This window comes from Polistes canadensis, unplaced genomic scaffold (genome assembly GCF_001313835.1).
Source record: "Polistes canadensis isolate GaletaPanama2010 unplaced genomic scaffold, ASM131383v1 scaffold_329, whole genome shotgun sequence".
Lineage (NCBI taxonomy): Eukaryota > Metazoa > Arthropoda > Insecta > Hymenoptera > Vespidae > Polistes > Polistes canadensis.
The window spans coordinates 121,831-143,062 of NW_014569876.1; the positions used below are offsets into that span (position 1 = coordinate 121,831).

At 36.7% G+C, this 21,232-nt stretch overlaps 1 protein-coding gene across 1 annotated transcript in view; it reads right to left on the reverse strand.

Moving 5' to 3' along the window:
* Nucleotides 1-20,420, reverse strand: part of LOC106791662 (fibroblast growth factor 17) — a 104,474-nt gene extending 84,054 nt beyond the window's left edge. The window contains exon 1 of the mRNA XM_014757485.1: nucleotides 19,345-20,420. Coding sequence (XP_014612971.1) covers nucleotides 19,345-19,358 — 14 coding nt within the window. The 5' untranslated portion in view covers nucleotides 19,359-20,420. The remainder of the gene's footprint in view (nucleotides 1-19,344) is intronic.
* Nucleotides 20,421-21,232: the final 812 nt, after the last annotated feature.

Sequence of the window (21,232 nt, forward strand, 5' to 3'; positions counted from 1 at the left end):
ATGATGACACAAACTGAAAGATTTACGCGAGAAACGAAAGAAATGATGCAACTTGCATTTGGATGCATTGCAAGGATTATAAACGTAATGTTGAGATGAGAAATAAATCAAGAAAACAAAAAAAAGAGACCCTTTTACCTGGAGCACACAGAATTCAATTTCACAGTTCGAATAGAAACAGACGTTTTTTTCTGCACTGTCCGATCAACCACGCGCCTATCCTGTTCTTTGTGCATTTTTTTTTGTCTTTTCTTTTCTTTCTAATTCTCATTTCAAGTTCGTTATAACATGCAGAAGATCCCATGTAAATTAATTTCGAAAGATTCGAAATAAAAGTCTCGTTTGGTTGGCTTGTTTAAAAATCGTTCAAATGTCTACGCGAAAAATATTAATAGATATTTCGAATCTCTTTGAAGAATTCATTTTATAAAATTTCAATGAAATTAACGAAATATTCTCTATTTCGTTATCACAATAATCCGAAAATAAAATCAAATGCATCTGTCATTTTGTACTGATAATAAAAAAAAAAACCACGAGATATGATACAAAGGATCTCGATCCTTAATTACGAATACTGCTGGCGCCAGGTTCCGTTTAAAAATAATCTCAAAGTAGGCGTGAGTCATTGTCAGAAAAAGAGAATAAGAAACATAGAGAGAGAAAGATACGACCTCTCGCGAATATCTGAGAAGCGCGACGACCTTTTTGGCAAATGGCCGGTCCATTACATTGTCTTAAGTTTCAAGTTGCGAGAGAAAAGAGTTGGTCGGACAGGAGAGGTTGAAAATTCACAAGGATTATGACGAGGGTGAGAGGGCACGTACGTACATACGTCAGAAGGATACGTCAGGGTGCTAGAGAAAAGAAGTAGAAGTAGGAGGAGGAGGAGGAGCAGGAGGAGGAGGAGGAGGATACTGGAGACTGCTGGGAGACGATCTCTGCAAGTGGGAGGAGAGAATCTCGTTCTCTGTGTGTTGTCGCATTATTTCGGCTTTGCATACGTTTCGAGTTTCAAGCCATTATGTTTTCTTTAGCAAGGGTCGTACGTTCTTCTATATCTTCCTTCTTCCTTCTTTCCTTTCATTTTTTTATCTTGCTTTTCTAAAAAAAGGAGTACCTAACTACCTACCTATCTAGTTTTTATTGGATAATACGATACCAGGGAGGTTTCGGAGAATCTTGATAAATAATTAATAACTATCTATACTCGTTTATGAATAAAATATAATAATTGTTCTAAGTAACAACCCCTATTTTTTTATACAGCCAACAAGATAGGATCAATTTCTGTTTCTATTCTTCTCATTCGAAAATAATTATATAATATTATTATAATTATTTCAATCTCTTCTTCTTCCTATTTTCTTTTATACAAAACAAAAAAACATAATTAACTAACTCGTATGTATGAGAAAGACTAAACGAAACGAAAACGTATTAAAATTAAAGAGAAACTAAAAGATGATACCGAAAAAAAAAAGAGAGAAAAAAAAAAAGAAGAACCGTCCTCTTTCTCTCATATCATATATCTACGATATCTCAAATCGTAATATCCTGTTATTATCGCGACGCCGAAATTCAAGAAAGATATGTTATTACCGTTATCGATTAAATTATAGCCAAGATGAAAAACCGTCGTAAGTTGGAGGTACTATATTCGTACGTAGGAGGTAAAATTGGAGAAGAGGAGGAGGGCGAAAGGAGGAGTAGAAAGAGGAGGAGGAGGAGGAGGAGGACGGGGATCTTCCCCGTGCGTTCAAACGAAAGAGAAATTCACGTGGTGCATCGGTCCCACCGCAGTCTCCTATCTCTTTTTCTCTTATTCCTCTTTCTCAACCTAAAGGAATTAAAGTTAAAGCAAAGAGATGGGGAAAGAGGATCGCAAACGACGACGAGAGGACGAGGACGAGGACAACGAAGAAACATCGAGGATCGTGGTTGTGTCGTTGTCGAAGCGTGTGCGTCCAGTTTGCTATCGTACATTCCGATCGACAACAGAAAACGTTTCGAACAAATGCGCGAGACAACTTCGTAAACGTGCCGTCTACCACCCCACCACCCCCTTCCTTTTTTTTATTCTTATTCGATAGTTGACAAATTCGTCACTCTCGTATAATCGTAGCTAATATAAAATCAGGGTTGTTTGGTCATCACCGATGTAAAGAAATTTGATCAAACGACACGACCGAAAAAATAAAAGAACAGAAAACGAACTGGACAGAAAAAGAGGTACGGGGTTTCGATTATCTGTACGGAAAAAATCTAAAATAAATTGACTTTTCAGTTTATTGTTGTTCTCAAGATAATCCTTTAACGAAGCTTCACGATCCAATTGATTACAAAATACTATTGTATGCTGTACTATTGTATGCTGTACTATTGTCAGCGTGGGTGTCATAAGTTCGACCAATGAGTGTTTGTTCTCTTTTGGTAAGAGAATGATGGAAATGAGAGAGAGATGAAGGGGAGTGTGGCCCCGTTGTACGTTAATACGATTACCAGGAACACAACAACGTCGAAGCATTGCTATGTTCAACGTTTTATGTTCACTCGAAAGCCCCATGTCTGAGCTTCGGGATGACGTAGGATTATGGGCTATGGTATAGGTCGTCACGTACTATCAACACATACGAAATCCCATCCTAATTGCTACAAATCGTCGGATCTCGCTTGCTTGCTTGCTTGCTAATGTTCCTAGACCAAAACACTCGAATCGGGATTGACAACGGGGTTTGTTATCGGCTCAATCTAACGAACGAGATGATATTTCAATCCCCAATTCCATTATTTTACCATGATTTACGAACGTTGATTTACTACTATTAACATTGTTGTTTTAAGCACACATTATCTATCGAAATATTACTAAAAACAACATCGCGATTAAATGTTTCTACAATAAAGTTAGACAAAAATTGGATTAATAATTGAACGACTTAGATCTTAAATGCGGGATTTTAGATTAATCTTTTTTTTTTTTTGTTAAATATCATCGAACACTTAGCGAGAAAAAGGTTCTCGTGTGTTTATTCGGTATGATTTTAATTAGAAGAATTATGTCTATCGATCGGATATGTAATATGTACTTACTTGAATACTTGAAAACTGATTTTCGTCGAGACGTGACCACCGGCAGTTTATATTAAACTTATTAAATTGAGAAAGGAATGAGAAGAGGAGGAGAATGAGGAGGATATGTATGTATGTATATATATATACACATGCACGAAGTGGAACGAAGGTAGTCCTCGCGAAAGCTATTACCCAGCCGTGGTAATAAAGGAGGTGTCGTGTCGTCGTTGCCATTATTACGCGTTAGCACGTAGGTCCAAGTACGGGTTAAACCAAAAAAGAAAAAGAAAGAAACAAAATCTGAAGTTTCTTCTGAAGTACCTTCAACGTAAACAGGAGGAAGAGGAGGAGCTCGACGAAATCGAGAACGAGAGGAACGCGAAACCTAATTCCATTACCGCAAAGCGGTAATAAAGATACGTTATTGTTATTGTAATAAACATTATCGAGACTTTCTGTAATAAAATATGCGTTATTGTTATTATCATTGGTTCTACACCGTCGTCGTTGTCATCGAAATCAAACCACCCACGCGTCACGTGTCTTATTTGCAAAATTATAAGAATCCTGTAATCCTGTAATCTCATTACCAATCTTATCCAATCATTTTTCGTTACTACAGGTTGCTCGACAATGTTTGTTTTTTCACATTGAAAAATTTCGATCAAATTCTTTACATTTCAACGTAAGCTTCTGAATCTTTCATTGAAAATTCCTGACTAACGAAACAAGTTATTTCTAACAAATCCGAAAAATATCATAGTTCAATTTCTATCTTTTTAAAGAGACCTTGATAATATAATCGAATCCTTGAATAGTGATTTAAATTCGGGACACACGGATAGATAGAAAAACATAGTAGTACGTTGAGATTCAAAGCCAAAGCCTTGAGATTACGGAAATCTAAATAAAATAAATTAACTTGTCAAGGGGAAAAGAAAGAGAGGATTCATCCTGACCATACCGAAATGGGATAAAATAATCTTTGTTAGTTTTATTTTGAAAATATTTTTCCTATTTCAAGAGGGAAAAAAGGAGTAAGAAGTGGAATAAAATAGTTCGTGCATCATTCTCCGAATAAAGATATTATAAGTGAGTGTGTATAAGTGAACGGGCGCCAGTATGAAAATAACGAGAAAAAGAGAGAAAAAACTTGTACGAATGTGATCGTCTCTCTCTCTCTCTCGTTAAGTTTTTATTTTATTTTTTATTTTTTATTTATATCTCAAGTGTGTCCTTAAAGTTTGCCCAAATTCGTCGTGCGAAAATTCAGCGAGTTTAAATAATCAACAGCGAGTCAAATGGCCCGAAAGATACCTCTCGATATGTAAGAGAAACGCTAATCTGAAATGACGTTACACGACTCGAAGTGGATACTACAGCCTGGACGGGTCCCTTTCGAGTCAATTTGGGTAATTGATTGGTCCAACTTGGGTGTGCGTCGATCACCATAAACGTTAAATGCCTGAGGAACCGATTACATTGTCCTTCGGATGCTCGATTTTTCAGTCATAAATGATCACCTCCCCAAATAAGACTTTCTTTAATCGATCCCGACTAACCAGAAAGAAATTTCTCTCAACAGTTCTGATACTTTTCTCGATTATCTTAATTAACATTCACTTCGAAAAGCTTCACTTCGAACCGAACTTTATTACGTGACATTCCGAAAAGCATTTTTTTCTTTCGATTGCATTACGTTAAACAAACAAACAAAAATAATAATTGGTATAACTTTTCAAATAAATATTATTTTTAATCATATCCAACGTGAATGTATTTAGTTTTCTAAATTTGTACGAGTAACCACCCAGCTGGGGTCATAAACGACGAAAAAAGAAAGAAAGAAAGAGATGCATTGGCACTCGTAAAAATGATAGAATCTTTCGATATTGAACTCGGATGTATCGGGTTATAAAAGTAGAGAAACGAAATTCCTGAATTCCTGTATAAGCACATTCTGTTGGCAACGATACAAAGTTTTCGTTAAGCTTAACTATACCAACAACAAGTATGTTTTACATGGATTTAACAAAATTTAACTTGATCCAAATTGACACTGGAATGCCGAATAAATCGTTCAATTATTTCGAATTAGAAATGATCATTTCGTTTGAAATCTTTTTCGGTTGTTTCGTCCTGGACCGGTGGTCTCGCGATGAAAAAGATCTCCTTTACAAGTTAGAAATATTCTCAGTCAGAAAAAGGAATAAGGTGAGTTGTTGCTTATCAGTCAAGGAAGGAAAGATCCACAACAGCTTTTTCCCACGTGCTGGTGGTTCCCAAATAACTTCACCAGGCGCCAAGAGACAACTTTTATCTGAAGTTTCTTGCGAGTAAAAGGGGGACGAGTTTATCAGTGGTTCTCATACAACACCGCCCACCCGTTAAACAGGAGAATATAAGTATAAGTATAAAAGAAAAAGAAAAAGAAGGTAAACTAATAAAAGATCAGCCGAAAATAGGATAACTGGTACGAGAAACAAGAACGATACAACATATTCTAGCATGACACTTGACAAATATTTAGATTTAAAAATATATAACACGGATATAAGAACTTTAAGAAGAGCTTTTTTTCTGAAAGATAGCTGAACATTTTGTAAAAAAATACATTAGCACGGTATACTACTATTGATATACACCAAAGCTCGTAAAAATTGGATGTGAGGGCACATCTGTATGGTTTTCTCGTTGTAAGAAGAATGGGTTGGTTCACGCATAAGCGAACAACTCGTAGATGGGACACGAAACCAAGCCGGGCCTATAAATCTGCCTAGCTATCTCCGGACAACAGCACACAAGTCTTTGCCAGCTTTATGACAAATTAATAGACTACCTGCCCTTGCGAGTATACACCGGTAGCACGTGCCACTGAAAGTAGGAAAGAGAAAGGGAGAAAAAGGATAGTTAGAAATGTGATGGTGGTGATGGTGGTGATGGTGGTGGGGATTTAAGAGCATCTTAATGCATCGACGCCGTGACGTCGTTCACGATCAAGGGGATTATCCTTGGCACCTAACGGCACAAACCCATAAATACTTACTCTCCTTCCTATTCCCCTTTACGGTTGCTCCTGTCATGGCATACTAAACGCGTCGTTTTATATCTTTACTCTTTGATAATACTTAAATGCTATCGCGAAATTTTCTACAAGCTTATCTTTGAAAGATAATCTTCTCGTTGCGAAAAATTATCGACGATTATTATTACTTTGTTTGATTTTTTTTAGTAATTTAACTCTAATTAGTCATCGTGAGTTTAATATCTCGAGACATTTTAATTGCACGAAGGTAGCAGCTTTCGAACGTCAGTTTAAAATAATAATAAATAATAAAAAAAAAGAAAAAAAGAAATCTCTAGAGATAAAGAGAAAGAGAAATTTTCAAAGTATCTGGCCATTTTCCAAGGAAACTTGTCTTCCGGAGCTGGTCCTAGATATTTATTTTCTTTTAAGTACAAGGATACGTGGCGAGACGTTTCATGCGTGTCTCTCTTATAAAAAAGAAACAAATAATAATAATAATAATAATAACAATAATAATAAAAAGAAGAAAGAATAATTAAAAAATATAATATATAAAGGATTAAAAAATATAAATGAAGAAGAAGAGTAATCATTCTGGTCGGAACGCAACCTACGTTAATGTGTTCGCGATGAGAAGAGAGGAAACCAAAAAACAGAAGAAAAAAAAAAGAAAAGAGAGTGAAAAAAAATGAGACTCGTTAACGGATCGTCGATTTAACTCGACGAGTTATTTTCTCATCGAACTCGCATGTCCAAGCTACCGTGCCGTTTGGCTCAACAAAATGTAACGTCGTTGAAACGAGAAACAACCTTACTGCAGGTTTTAAGCGTTCATTTCCTCGGAAAGGAGACACCTTCTTGATTCCGTAAAGGGGTATCGTTCTTATAGAGATTTATCGTCGCAACCTTCTTTTGCGGGACCGCCCTTCGTATATCAAATTAGTTAGATAAAACGAGACGAGAGGGATGGCGAGAAAAGAGAACCCAATCAATCCTGGTCGAGTGACAGTCGAGTTGCGATATCGCGAGCATCGACACCATGACAAGTACCTTCTTCTTTTTCTTTTTCTTTTTCTTTTTCTTCTTCTCCAAGTTACCTTCGAGTAGCCTTCGAAATAGCATCCTTTTCAATGACGTAGGTATGTATACCCACCAACGTTGTAGCCCTTTTTCTTATAATCCTTCTCCAAATCATTTTCTTTTTTATATTTAATCTCTTCGAGGAAAACCACGTATTTGTGGGTATCCTAATAATAATATCAAAGAAATTTGTATTCTTTAATTTGATGATTATTCATTAGAGATATATTTTTATTTTAATGATAATACTCTAGGAAAAATGTAATTTGTAAATTTCTAATATTATTTATCTTATTACAAAAAGGTTGAGATTTATTTTGGTAAAGAAAAGAATATATATTCATTTTTGCACAAGTGGAAACACAGCTGTGGCAAAGTTCTCAAAAAGATTAAGATGCATCTATACAAATTCGCGTGTTTTTATAAAGTTATATTTACTTTTGTTATACTATTAAAATATATTATATTTAAACAAGAACCTATATGTTTCTCTGATATCTAATAATAATTCTAAGATCGTACAAGTGGTCCCAAAAATACTACATCTCCACTAGCACGATTAATTTACGATCTCTACTATCGTTCTATTTTTATTAAAATTCAACTAAACAAACAGAAAAAAATAAATAAAGAAAATAAAATAAAGATCCAAGTTTAAGTTTAACATTTGAACGGAAAACATTGATTAACTATTACAAATTAATCATCATCATCATCATGAAATTAAGATAATCATTAATTTTTTGATCTCGTTGATCTTGTCCTCATATTCTTCGTGTCTAAGTATGTAAAATGTAAGTAAGAGAAGTGCGAAAGAGGCGGCTACGAGAAAGACCACAAGCAGATGGATTAATGTAAAGGCGGACGACCCTAACAAGCGAATTATCTCAAAGATATATTGTGCAGCTTCACGGGTGGTTAACTCTGTGCAGAGTGACTCCCAAAGAAAGAGAGAAAAGAGATCCCAAGAGAGAGAGAGAGAGAGTTGGAATTGAGAAAGAAAAAAAGGGAAAAAAGAAGAATAGAAAGAGGAATAAAGAGGAATAAAGAGGAAGAAAGAGGAGGACTGAAAAAGATTAGCCAACTTCGAAGTCGAGATGACTGCGGCTTGTCTCTCCTCTACCCGGTAATGCCTTGTAAGCTCTACTAATCTCTTTACCGGTCGTCTCTCCTGATTTATCGAGATGTTTTCATTGTCTTTGCTGACTTTTAGTCGTCGACCGTAAAGATGGCCACACGAGAAGGCCAATGCTCTTATTCTTTTCTATCTTACTAATATCTTTTATCTTTTTTAGGTAGTAACCAACCCCATTTTCACTCTTACTACAATATTACATTATATATATGTATGTATGTTTCTTATAATAACATTAAATCTTATTTTTTTATTGTATATATACAAATATCATTTAATTACTAAATAAATTATTATAATGATATCTAAATATATAGAAATAGCTATAAAAAAAAGCTATTATAACAGGACAAAGTCTTAATAAAATGATGAAGAAGAAAAAGAAGAAGAAGATATCTAAATATATTATTGCAATATGTTTTACGGATGTCTCGTTTTAATGTTACGAAATTCCAATCGTTCCTATAAAAATATTAATAAATATTTGTATTTTATCTTAAATTATATATCATTTACTTCTACTAACTATATAATAAAATTCGATCAGACACAATAAAACACATCTAACTATATTATTATATTAGATACGATCAAGAAAATATATCTTGTAATTCTTTATTTCCCCCTAACCGTTCGTAATCCCTTACACGTTGTATCAAAACTCTCGGCATTTCAAACGAAGGAAAGTTTTTTCTTTTTTTTTTTTTTTTTTTTTTACAAAAGATGCATTCCTTATTTTCTTCTTTAAAACGATTCGCCATCATACGCGAATAGAAGAGTAGAAGCAAACGAAGAATAATATTTTCTTTAGACGATGACAGAGGAAAGAAATCTTTCGTCCTTTCTTTCGTCCCTTGCCACGAAACTTTTTTCTCTCTCTCTTTCCCGTACGGGAAAGAGAGAAAGAGAAAGAGAAAGAGAAAGATAAAAAGAGAAGAAAAAGTTCGGCTTCGAGTCTCGACGATGAATTTTTCTGCGGCACGCACCAACGAGCACAGGATTTAATGTTGGTACATTGCACCCCGAACATAAATTCTATGATCAAAGTGCATCGTATCGTTGAGGGTGAACTTTAAGGATTTTACGCGATTAAGTTTTTCTCTATACGAAAGGTCTCTCCTTCATTCCATTCCCTTTCCAACTCTTTCGATGATTTTCGTAAATCTCTCTCTCTCTCTCTTTTTGATTCATCATTCTTTCCACGTCAGGATTGTTCCATTCCAAAAGGCCGAGTAACACGACTAGACACGAACACGAACACAAACACGAAAACGAAAACGAACAGGAGAAACTCTCTCGGTGCTTTATCGACTTCGACTCGTACGACAAATCGTCGAACTTTTAAGAGTATTTCGAAAAAGAATCCTTCGTTGCGTAAATATCCGAGTCGTGTATGTAAGAAAGAAGAAAAGAAAAAGAAGAAAACAGGAATAGAGAAAGAGAGAGAAAGTCGTTGGCTATAAACTACGCGTGCATGGATGCATTTACGAACTCATGCTAACCTCTTTCGTATACGAAGTAGAAGTAGAAGAATAAAAAGAAGGGTAGGTAGTGGTAGGTAGCAATGATGGTGGTGGTGGTGGTGGTGGTGGTGGTGGTGGTTGCATTCGCATAGTCGCTTGTTTTCCCCAAGGGGACAAATTTATAACTGTCTCTAACTGGAGAACTTTGAGAAAAAGACAGAGAGAGAGAGTTTAGATGAAAAGTCTCGAACCACGAGTTCAAGATACCTTCTAGGTTTTTCGAACGAACGAATAAACCTAGCAAGCTTCCACTACTACTATTACAACTACAACTATAACAACTATATCATCGTGCACCCTCTTCAAACTCATCTCCCTTTTCCACCACCCCCTTCCTCGTTTTCCAATATGGAACTTGTAGTCACCACTCGATTAGCTCGGACGTTCATCTTCGTTCCAGTTCGATGATAGTCTATCGAGTTTCCAGAGAAGTTTTCTTTCTATTTTGAAGATGAACAAGAAGTTGACGGGGTATAGGAAAAAATATTATCGGAAGACTCTCTTTTTCTTTTTCGTTGGACTAAGATCGATGATACCCTTATCCACTTTGTCAAGATTTCGCAGTTTGTCGATAAATTAAACAGCTTTTTCCAAATTCTACAGAGAGAGAGACAGGGAAAGGTAAGAGTAACGGATCTAGGGTTTTTAGAGTTACGATTGTTTTCATCTCGTGAACGTAAGCGCGTTCTATTTACGTCGGTTTTGTGACGAACGCCGGAGCAGTCTGATATCTTTTAGAAGCTAACTTCCGTTTTGCTTGTTTCTTTTCTCTCTGTTCCCTACACTTTTACCTAAAACCTGTTTACCGAAAAACTTATATTTACGAGCATATGTCTCGCGAAGGAAGCATCCTCTTCTCTTACTTGAAGGAAATGCGTTTAGTAGTTCGAAAAATGAAGTTAAAGAAATAAAGAAGAGTTGTTCAATGTTTTCTAAATAAATCGAAACATCAATCAGAAGAATTTATAGCAACGTTCGAATAAAATCTATTGTTGGATTACTAGAGAAATATAATTGGATGATACATTTGTTTCTTTTTTATGCCTTTTACAATTTCGAATAATCGTAAAAATACTTTATGAGTCAATTGAGATTTCAAATATCGAACGAGATAAAGATTAATTGTATTATATTAGATGAGAGAAAAAATAAACAAAAAGAAAGATATCATCGTAAATTTTATTATCGTGTTTAAAACTAGTAACAAAAATTGAAACGATGAGTTTCTTTTCCTGAAATGTCGACGCGATCGTAGGTGGGTGTTTATAATATAAATTTGAAGAAAAATGAATAAGAAAAGATAAAGAAAAATCTCTCTTTCTCTGACGTTGGTAGAAAAATTATTTTTTTTGTTTTTTCGTAGAAATTAAGACATAGGAAAAAGACTTCTCACGTTTCGAGGAGGCAACCGTGACGCGTCATTATAATAATTCTCGACTACTCGAGCTTGAAGAATTTGGTAAAGGAAATTGTGCTAATCCCATTTTAAAGTTACCCGAACAGTCTCTTAAATGATACGTCGTTGGTTTAGACATAAGTAACGAATAACAGGTAGGTCGAGCTACCAAAGAAGAAGAAGAAGAAGAAGGAATGAGAAAGAAACAGGTATGAAAAGAAAAGAAGAGAATGAAATTCGAAGAATAAAAACAGCAGCAGCAGCAGCAGTCAGCAATGGGGCTCCACAGGTGCTTCCGTGAGTGTAGGTGTTCCATTCGTTTGGATAACCACACGGATTACAAACCAAGGTGTTAGAACAAACACACCTTCGAGAAGAACTTTCTAATAGCAAGCTGATGTCGATTATGGTGTATTACATCTATACACCATCACGTTCTATCTATTTTATTCCTATTTTCATTAAATTTTGATAACATGAGATTATCCTCATCTCATCCACGTCTACCTGTTCGTTCTAGCCTCGGAAAAATCAAACTAACCAATCCAAAAATAAATCTCTGCCCTTTCGAACTGCAAATTCTCGGTTGAGGTCGGTGCACCGAGACAAAGAGGAAGAACAAAAAATAGGACGAAAGAGAGAAGACGGTTAGTGAGAGTATAAAAGAGAGAGAGAGAGATTAAATTTGTAGGACTTATCGATCGGGAAGAATTTCGTAAGAGCTACGTGTTCTATTTTCGGTACGAGTAACAAAATTTTTCTTCTTATATTACCTACAATTACACAATTATAATTTGATTTGTGATAAACCAACTATGTATAAAAATTCACAAATAAAATATATAAATAAAGATATTAGTAATTTATATTGTGTGACAAAATATTGAATAAAATCCTAAAATATAATTCATCTGTATTAGATAAATAGAAATGAAGGAAATATTTATTTCGAAAGAAACCCTTAACTTTCATAGAATCCTAACGGGGAGTTTGGGAAAGGAGCAATGAATGAATGAATGAATGAATGAATGAATGAATGAATGAAGGAAGGAAGGAAGAAGCAAGGCAAAAGGCACCCTCGGCTAGCCTATCCGGTACTTTACGAGCAAGAAGAAAGCCCTCGAGGTCTTACGCCTCCGTAAATCCGTCGATTTGCGCCTCAGTAAATCCGGAAAGCAGCTTTCCTGCTGCTGCTGTTGCTGTTGCTGCCTTCTTCTTCTTCTTTCCTCTAGTCGGGCACGACGCCCATTAAGCTCTACCCTTATAACCCAATGGAGAAAAAAGGAAAAGTATATAGAAATCAAGAAAAAGAATAAAATGGAGAGTAAAAGAGAAAAAGAGAGACACCTTTTCACCTATAACATCGAACACAAAGTAATCTGTAAAGGTACGTAACGTTTTCTAATATTCTCCCCATTAACCCATTTCGATTGTTCGTATTTTTTTTTCAAATCAAATACCGCGGACGATCATGAAAGTGTTGCAATAATAGAAAAGAAAAGAAAATAAAATGAAAAAGGTAAAAAACCGTGTGTGAATGTGTTCGAGTGTGGGCGTCGGTGTGATGACGTTCCGTTGAATTTCCATGAGAGAAACAGAGAGAGTGAAAAGAAAAAAATAAAACTATGAAATGATGTAGAGGGAAAAAGGGGTGAGGTGGTGGGAGGGGGGAGGATGGGAATCGTCGAAGAGAGTTTTACGATCACCGATGAACACGGATCAACAATCGGAAGGCGATACCCGTCTCAATGAGCCGCAATAAACTGACTTTATTGTGGGTTCTAAAAGTACGCAACCGAAGAAGTGCGAACACATCTCGTAACGGTATCTGCCTACAACCACCGTACACTCATTTCTACCCCACCTCCCTCCCTGTCTTCTTTGTACCCGGTATATCCCTTAAAAACATGCCACCTTTTTCTCTCTCTTTCTTTCTTTCTTTTTTTTCTGTTTTTTTTTCGGTGAAAGATGTGAACGTATCATGGCTTTCGAATCTTCAGGGGCCTCCAAATTTATTCGAGATTTACGACACGTACGACGACATATTATAACGTGTACAGAAACGTATTACGTATTATATAGACACACAGATGCATACTTATTATTTACGTTTGCATACACGTGTATATTTTTTAAAGTTTTCTTTTTATTCGTTCACGAGCAATATAATAAAACCTAAAAGACATTATCTACTTTTCTTCGTTGTATTTTCTTACGATCGTAAGTTCCCATAAGAAAATGATAATGACGATTACGTAAGAACCGAAAGCTCGGTCGTTCGCCTTTCCATCTCTTACGCGAGATTACGTCAAGATTCGATACACTTCGGGTTGTATGTATACCGATGTAGACGTGGGAAACCAGACGAGGAAAACAGATCGATGCTTTCTGTCTCGACCGGAGGAGGAGAAAGAGGAGAAGGAGGAGGAGGAGTTGCCGCCACCTTTCTTCTTACCCTACTACTACCATCGAGAAAAATCAACTAAAAAACACCAAAAAATTTAACAATAAGTGAAAATAATCTCTATCGAAATAATTCAGGAAGTAAGAGAAATTTGTTTTCTTTTTTTCAAATGAAATCTAACCCTATCTCATAGATCTTCTTTTTTAATCTTATTTTTTAACCCTATGAGTGCCGAATTCTTTTAACTGAAGTACTTTCTACGAATAAAATAGTTTAACACATTGATAAACACGCGTAGGTATCAATTTTTACCAAACGCATATATGCGTCCATAACACTCAAAGGGTTAATCGTTTTTACGAAAATTCTTTATCCCCGAATGGAACTATGATGAAATTAATCGACGAAAACATATATACGATTAAAAACAATAATCATCGTTTATGTCCGAATGATGATTATTCAATGAACACGAATATAAAAACTATCTAAAAGCAAGTTTATCGATCTCTTATTGGATGAAAATGAATACAAATAAATTTATGGGATAATAATCGTAGATACGAGATGACGGGTGGTTAAATTCGGAGGTCGAAGACTCCTCCACCACCGAATAACATTTTATCCGAGTCGTTTGTTTTCTGTGTTACGTAAAGCTTCCCCATACCTTTTCTATCTTTCTTATCTTTTTCTTTTTTTTTTTACCTCCCCCTCACCCTCTCTCTCTCTATCTCTTCTATCTCTCTCACAATCCTTTTTCTCTTCGTAACTTACCGTCGATGAATTTTTAACGAGCGTCTGTGGTACTACCATCGTAACATCGACGATAAATAACGCTCCCCATATAACAACTCGACTATACTTGTTTTCTGCACCTTACTAAGGAATTACGTGATTCGCAATCGGTGGATGTATATATATTGTGGAACGTAGAAATGGTTATTGACGATGACGATGATGATAATGATGATGATCGTCAAGAATAGGCCAATCGTTTATATTGGAAAGGCGACTTTATTGTACGAACAAGAAACTCAAAGAGTAAAACGTGCATCTGATGCATAATTATTTTTTCCCACGTTTGTCTTACTGAACACCGAACAACAACAACATCTCTCGAAAAAGTTTTCAATGTTTGTCGAGCTTATTATTATTATTAGACAGGGTTCTTCCAAAAAAAAAAAGGGCCCTTTTTCCCAATACGTTTTCTTTTCCGTTATTTCGCATTCCTTCGATCCTTTTCTTTACGGTGCCTGCGCGAAAGCGAAGATTATGAAAAAAAAAAAAAGTTAATAAGCTGAATTTGCGCGTGACTCTTTCAAAGAAACGTCCCTTTCCCTTATGCGGCTTCCTTGAAAGAACAAGAAAATAAAATAAAATAAAATAAAAGAGTGGAAGAGAGAAGAAACACGGTTCTATTGATATTTTCATACATTATCACCAATAAAGTTGAAAGATAATCGGCTGGTTCCTTTCTCCTAAAATTTTTCGATCGTACACGAGCCTCCTAACGGTAGAAATTTGTCCGAACGATTTGTCAGCTCCCAAAAAAGTGCACGCGAAGACGAGTTTGTTCTTTTTTTTTCGTTTAGTTTCTTTTCTTTTCTTTTCTGCTATCTCTCATACTGACAGGGTCGGAACCATCGAACGTGGTCACACATCGGAATAACAAAAAACACTTAGCCAAAGGTTCGCAGATAAATAACGAAGCGTGGAACTCGCGTAAACGTCAATCTTATTGACCGTTCGTATGATCGGAGTCGACTAGCTCGCGGCATATTTTGGTGTACGGTGCTTTAGAATACACGCGCCGTTGATCGGATATATTATTTATGACCATTGGTTAAGGATATGTGCCGACGAGAAGGACAATGACGAAAGAGGAAAAGAGAAGTATTGAAAAAAAATAAAAGTTCCGAGAAAAACAGAGAACCGTACCTGTCCTGTCGAATGGAAATTCATGGAAGAAGTTCGCGTTCGATGAGTTAACAAAAAATAATAAAAAGAATCTCACGTTGATGACCTCGATGAACAACCATTGGTCGAGTTTAAGAAAAAAAGAAAAAGCCAGTAAGTACGTCGTACATTTACGTCACTTATGAACGAAAGGGGTAAAGTGAGAAGGAAATAAGAAACGTAGATGCATTTCTATTCGGTATGCAATAGTATTCGTTGGTTGTACAATTCCAGACGGAAATATACTTGACGATAATGCTCATCACTCGTTTTGCGATTCACAATCGAGTAAGTACCTGTACACACAACAACAACAGGTATTATTCGTATATTCTCACGTACAAAAGTACTTTATTTTGTCTCTGTTCATCGTAGACGAGTAGCAAGAGAAAGAAAGAGAGAGTGAAAAGGAAGAGTTAAACCGTGAGAAAGATGAGGAGGAGGAGGAGGAGGAGGGAAATAAAAAAGGTAAGAAACAAATATAAGAGGCGCATCGTATGCGAAGTCACGGACTCAATCGTGATACTCGAAGCTTCAGGGTGACCAAGTCAAGGCCTCACTTTTCTCTCATCTTCTTGACTCGTTTGCCGCCCTTCATCATTTGATTTTTCTTATTATTTTGATCTTCTCTCAGGATTCTCATTCTCTCTTTTTTCTTTTTTTTTTAAACAAATTTTTCCTACCATCTACCGATACTCTGAGATCTACATTAGAAACGACCCACTTTCGTGAAATAAAAAAAAAAAGGATAGGAAAGAAAAAAAAAACAGACTGAAGGCATAGTAGAATAGAAAACGGGGGAGGGAAAAAAGAAAGAGAAGATAAAAAAGGATGGACGATGAAACAGTGGGGAGTGCGAGCAGGTAAACGTGGAATCGCGATTGGACTTATGCCAATTCCTCCCGGGGGATGCGCCCGCCGATTTGAAATTCAACACGATGAAAGCTTTGCCGGCCTCCCTTATATATTTCTTTCTATCTTTTTTTTTTTTCTTTCTTTTATACTATACTCTTTTTAACTTGACTTACCTCTCTTTCTCTATTTCTCTCTCGATATCTAGAGAAAATAAGATAAAAGAAGGGAGAGAGGGCAACTATTCGGCTGGTAAACTGGTTCGACCCTGTAATATACTTTGGGCAGGCCAAAGTATATATTCCAGTTCGCTAACCCAAAGACCGGAAGTATTGGCAGCCTCCTCGAGTTTCCCAACGCTCTGAGAATCCTTTTAATTCGGATTGGACTTTTAATCGGGGGCACAACTACCCCTATTTTTCTACCGTTCACTAATCTTTCCAAAATAGAGAGGGATGTTCGGTTATTATCCAAGATCTTACGATATACATCGTCTCGTAAACGAGTTTTCTCGTCAAATTATTTCAACAATTGATCTTAATTATTATAATCAATGAATTTTTAAAGATCTAATATTATAATATCTACGAAAGATACTACAACGACGATTAAAAAAGCAAATGAAAAATATATATATGCGAAAATCCTATGGTAAAGATATATCTATCGTATTATATACACACGTGGTCGTCGATTTAATCGAATATAATGGAATAAAAGTCATGACAGATAAAAGCACGGTTCCCGAATGATCGGTCAAAATCTAATCGCGAAATTGATCGCGGTTACGACACGCGAAATGTTACGTCACCGTAGACGCGCCCACGAGCCAAAACGTTTCCAACGAAAACGTAATATATCTCCTTTCCAGGGTGAGATCAGAGAAAAAGAAAGGAAATAAAATAGAAAAATAAAACACGAAACTTTCTCATGCGCCCGTGAGTAAAAAGAAATTCAATTTTTCGATGAGGTCAAAGAACGGAAAGAGGAGGAGGAGGAGGAGGAGGAGGACGACGACACACGTTGGAAATCATCGACGTTTTCTTTCCTTTTTCAAATGATATCGCGAAGGAAGGACGACGTGCTTGTTCACGGGGGTTGTAGGATGGGAATGGTGTTGATAAGTTAGGGGGAGGTTAGTTCTCTCGTTGGTTCCTTTGGTAACCGTGACGGAAAGTCGTGCGATACGCGCTGAGGGCCCTTTGTGGAGCAAAACGATGGGGATTTGCGAACAAGTCGTGCGTCGTTGACTCGGAAATATTCCACAAGGGTTTCCCTTTTGACGAGGCTTGACAAGGCGTAAGAGCCATCATCGTCGTAAGAATGAGTGTCTACCATACGCGAGGGTTAAACCATCCTTCGTTCCTTTTTGTCCATCTTTTTCTTCCTTTCTTTCTAGTTTTTTTTTCCCTCCTCATATATACCCTTTCTTTCTTTATCCTCCTCCCATAGAAGAAGGAATCTTTCATCCATTGTCTTTATTCACGAATCGCGAGTTATCATTTTTCTTCAATGAACGTCAACGAATTGTAACGTTCAATCGTCAAGTAGTCAAAGATCAACCTTAGTCAGACGTAATCGATCATAGAACTAACGTAAGTTATTATTATCAGGAAAATATAGTATCTGGTATTAAGTAAAACTCCCTCTTTGCTATGGGGAAAAAAAAATAAAGGAAAGGAATCGAATAAAAAAAAAGAAAAAAAAAATGAGTTCCATTTGCTTGAAACTCTTCTCTTGAGAAAGGATTCCCTGAAAAAGCTTTTACATCGTCCAAGAGGAATGGATTCTATGCAACGTCTTAACTGTGGAAATTACCACTAGAAACACCAACAGTAAATACAACAACAACGACCAAGAAAACCACGAGAAAGTGATTCCTACTCTCTCGGTCTGGTATTTCGCACTTTGCCACGCGTTCTACCACCATCCATTTGTATCTCTTTGCGATTCGATTAGTCATCGGGCTAATGCATCCCTCTTTTCCTCCCACCCTCACGAGTTTACAAAATAAACGTACAATTTTGTGAATAGTATTACAAATTATTTTAAAAAACAAAATATAAAATTGTCCAGCACGTAAATGATCTGTCACCAAATGTTTTCTATTAATAATTAGCGAATGATGAAAAGAAAAAAAAATACAATTGGTTCGTATTAAAATGATCGAACGAAAATTTGAAAAAAAAAATACGGTCAGTCTTATTATTATTATTATTGAATTGCCATAGCATGAGAGAAAGTTAACGAGAAAGGAACACGAAACGAGTCTATCTCTTTAAAAACCAGCAGCCTTGGAGGAACCGGCGGCACCAGTAGCAACGGCCACGAACGAACGACACTTCTCACCGCCGCTAGCAAATTTCTCGGCATTTTTTTTTCTTCTTCTTCTTTTTTCTCTCTTTCACTCTCTTTCTTCCCTCGGTCCTTGCTCTTTCTTCCTTTATCTTTCTTCTTATTGCGGTCGGTATATTATAACGCTTTCTCTAAGTCTCCACGATACACGGCTTTTCCACCAATGAAAGGAAACTTGGTAGAAGTTAAGCCACGATTAATCACTATCAAAACGTTTAACACGAATGGGGGGGAGAAAAAAAAAGAAAAACATTCCAATTGGACACAGTCGAAAAAATGAAATTGAACAATTTTTTGTTCGTTAGATAAAAATTCATGAATGTTAATATAAAGTAACGAAGTGAAACGCGTGTTCAGAGTACGTTAGCGTGTTTGTCGTTGAAACAAAGAGTACTAGGTAACGATCTTATACTCGTATTGCTTTTTATAAGATAGAAAAGATAACAAAGTATAAAAGAAGAAACTATATATATATATATATATATATATAATATGAAGAATAAAAATCACGCGAGAAAGAAAAGCACATCGTGCACTGACCTTATAACGAACATGTGTGTCCCGTGGTCCCTGGATGGACAGTCATTGGGTCTCACACGGGGTGGCTCGTGGCTGTAGTTAGAGGAGGATTCCTGGCACTCGAGCAAGTATCCACTTACGCACGCATGCAACGCGTTCGCGCTATACGAATTCCCGTCAGATTTTTCGTTTCTGGTTATGGTGGTGATATTACTACCACTGGTATTGGTGCTGTCGTTGCTAGTATTACTATTACTGATACTATTACAAATGCTATTGCTATTATAACAACTGTTATTATTACTATTATTATCACTAATAATACTGCTATTATTATTATTATTATTATTATTACTAGCAACGACGGTGCTCTTGAGGATCAGGCGCGAGCCCACGGAGGAGGCGCGTGCACGCAGCGGCGCGTAGCCGCAGGATCCTCGTGGCACCCTTTTCCTTTCGAACAGGTTGATCGAAATCTTGATCCCTGTTTTATCGCACCGTCGTCTTCCACCACCGTACAACGACTCCACTTTCGATCCTGCCACTTTCCTTTTTGATCCTGCCACTTTTTATTCGCGAATTAATCTCGATCAAGATGATCAATCCCACCCACCAAGAAAGTAATAATTAATTTTCTTCCGTTTTCTTTTTTTTTATATTTCCAAATCGTAAATAATATTTTTCTGTTTGTTAAAACGATTAATCAAATGTGTGTCTCTCTTTTTTTGATTTTTTTTCTCCCCACGTAAAAACCGATCTAACTTGGTTGCGATTAAATTAACCGTAACCGTAACCGTGCGTGGATGATTATGATTACAAAAATACCAAAATGGTTGAAGTTAATTAAATATAAAATTAAAATACGCCACCGTACGAGAGGAAAAAAATACGTTTACCGTTTACTTATACGAATCTAATTGACTAGAAAAAGGGATAAGGTATATTCGACGATAGAAAATAACTTCGAAGACGATGAAGATCGTAGTTTTTCGACGAAGGAATAAGAATACGAATACGAATACGAGGACGAGGACGAAAACGACGGTGGTCTCGTGGTGGTGGTCGATAGCGCGGCGCTCTACTGACGTCGCGACGCTTCGTCGTGTCGTGGCTCGCGGCTCCTGTCCGCCCCCTCCACCCACCCCCGGACCCGCGAATACGACCACCACCCCCGCAACACCCTCCGGAACAACCCGGAAACTAACGAACCTCTGCTCCCGCCCCCGCAAACTACCCTTATTTCGTACCCCCACCATTTGCAACAGCCACCACCAGTTCAGCCAACGAAGGACGAACGACTCGACTCCTCCTCCTCCTCTTCCTCTTCCTCCTTCTTCTTCTCCTCCACGATATCTACCTACCCCCTCCTCTCTCGCCTACGATCCTTATTCTCATTTTTCTTTTTCCTTTCCCTTCCACCAACCTTTTCATTTCTATCTATCTATCTATCTTTCTATCTTTATCTTTATTTTCTTTCTTTTCTTTCCGTATCATCCCCCTTTTTCCTACTTTTTTTCTTTACCAATGACTTCGATCTAACGGAGAAAGAAAAAAGATCAAGAAAAGACTTTGACTTCCTGATTCTCATAGTGTTTGGTGTGCGTTGCACAACGAGTTCCTTTTCTTTTCCCTTTAAATACCCTTACCATATATTTATCCAATAAATAAAAATAAATGTAACGTATAGTTAACGAAATTGTACGAAATTATCGAAGACAAAGTTGCCAACACGCGGACTTGGGGCTACGTGTTAGCATGAGAAAGAGAAATGTTTCTAGAGAAACATAAAGAGAGAAGAATAAGTAAGTAACAGAAAGAGAAAGAATAAAACCAAATAAAAAGATAGAACAAAAAAAGGAATGAAAGTCCCGCGGGCAGTCAGCCGACCACGTGGGTGACGTTCCCTTCC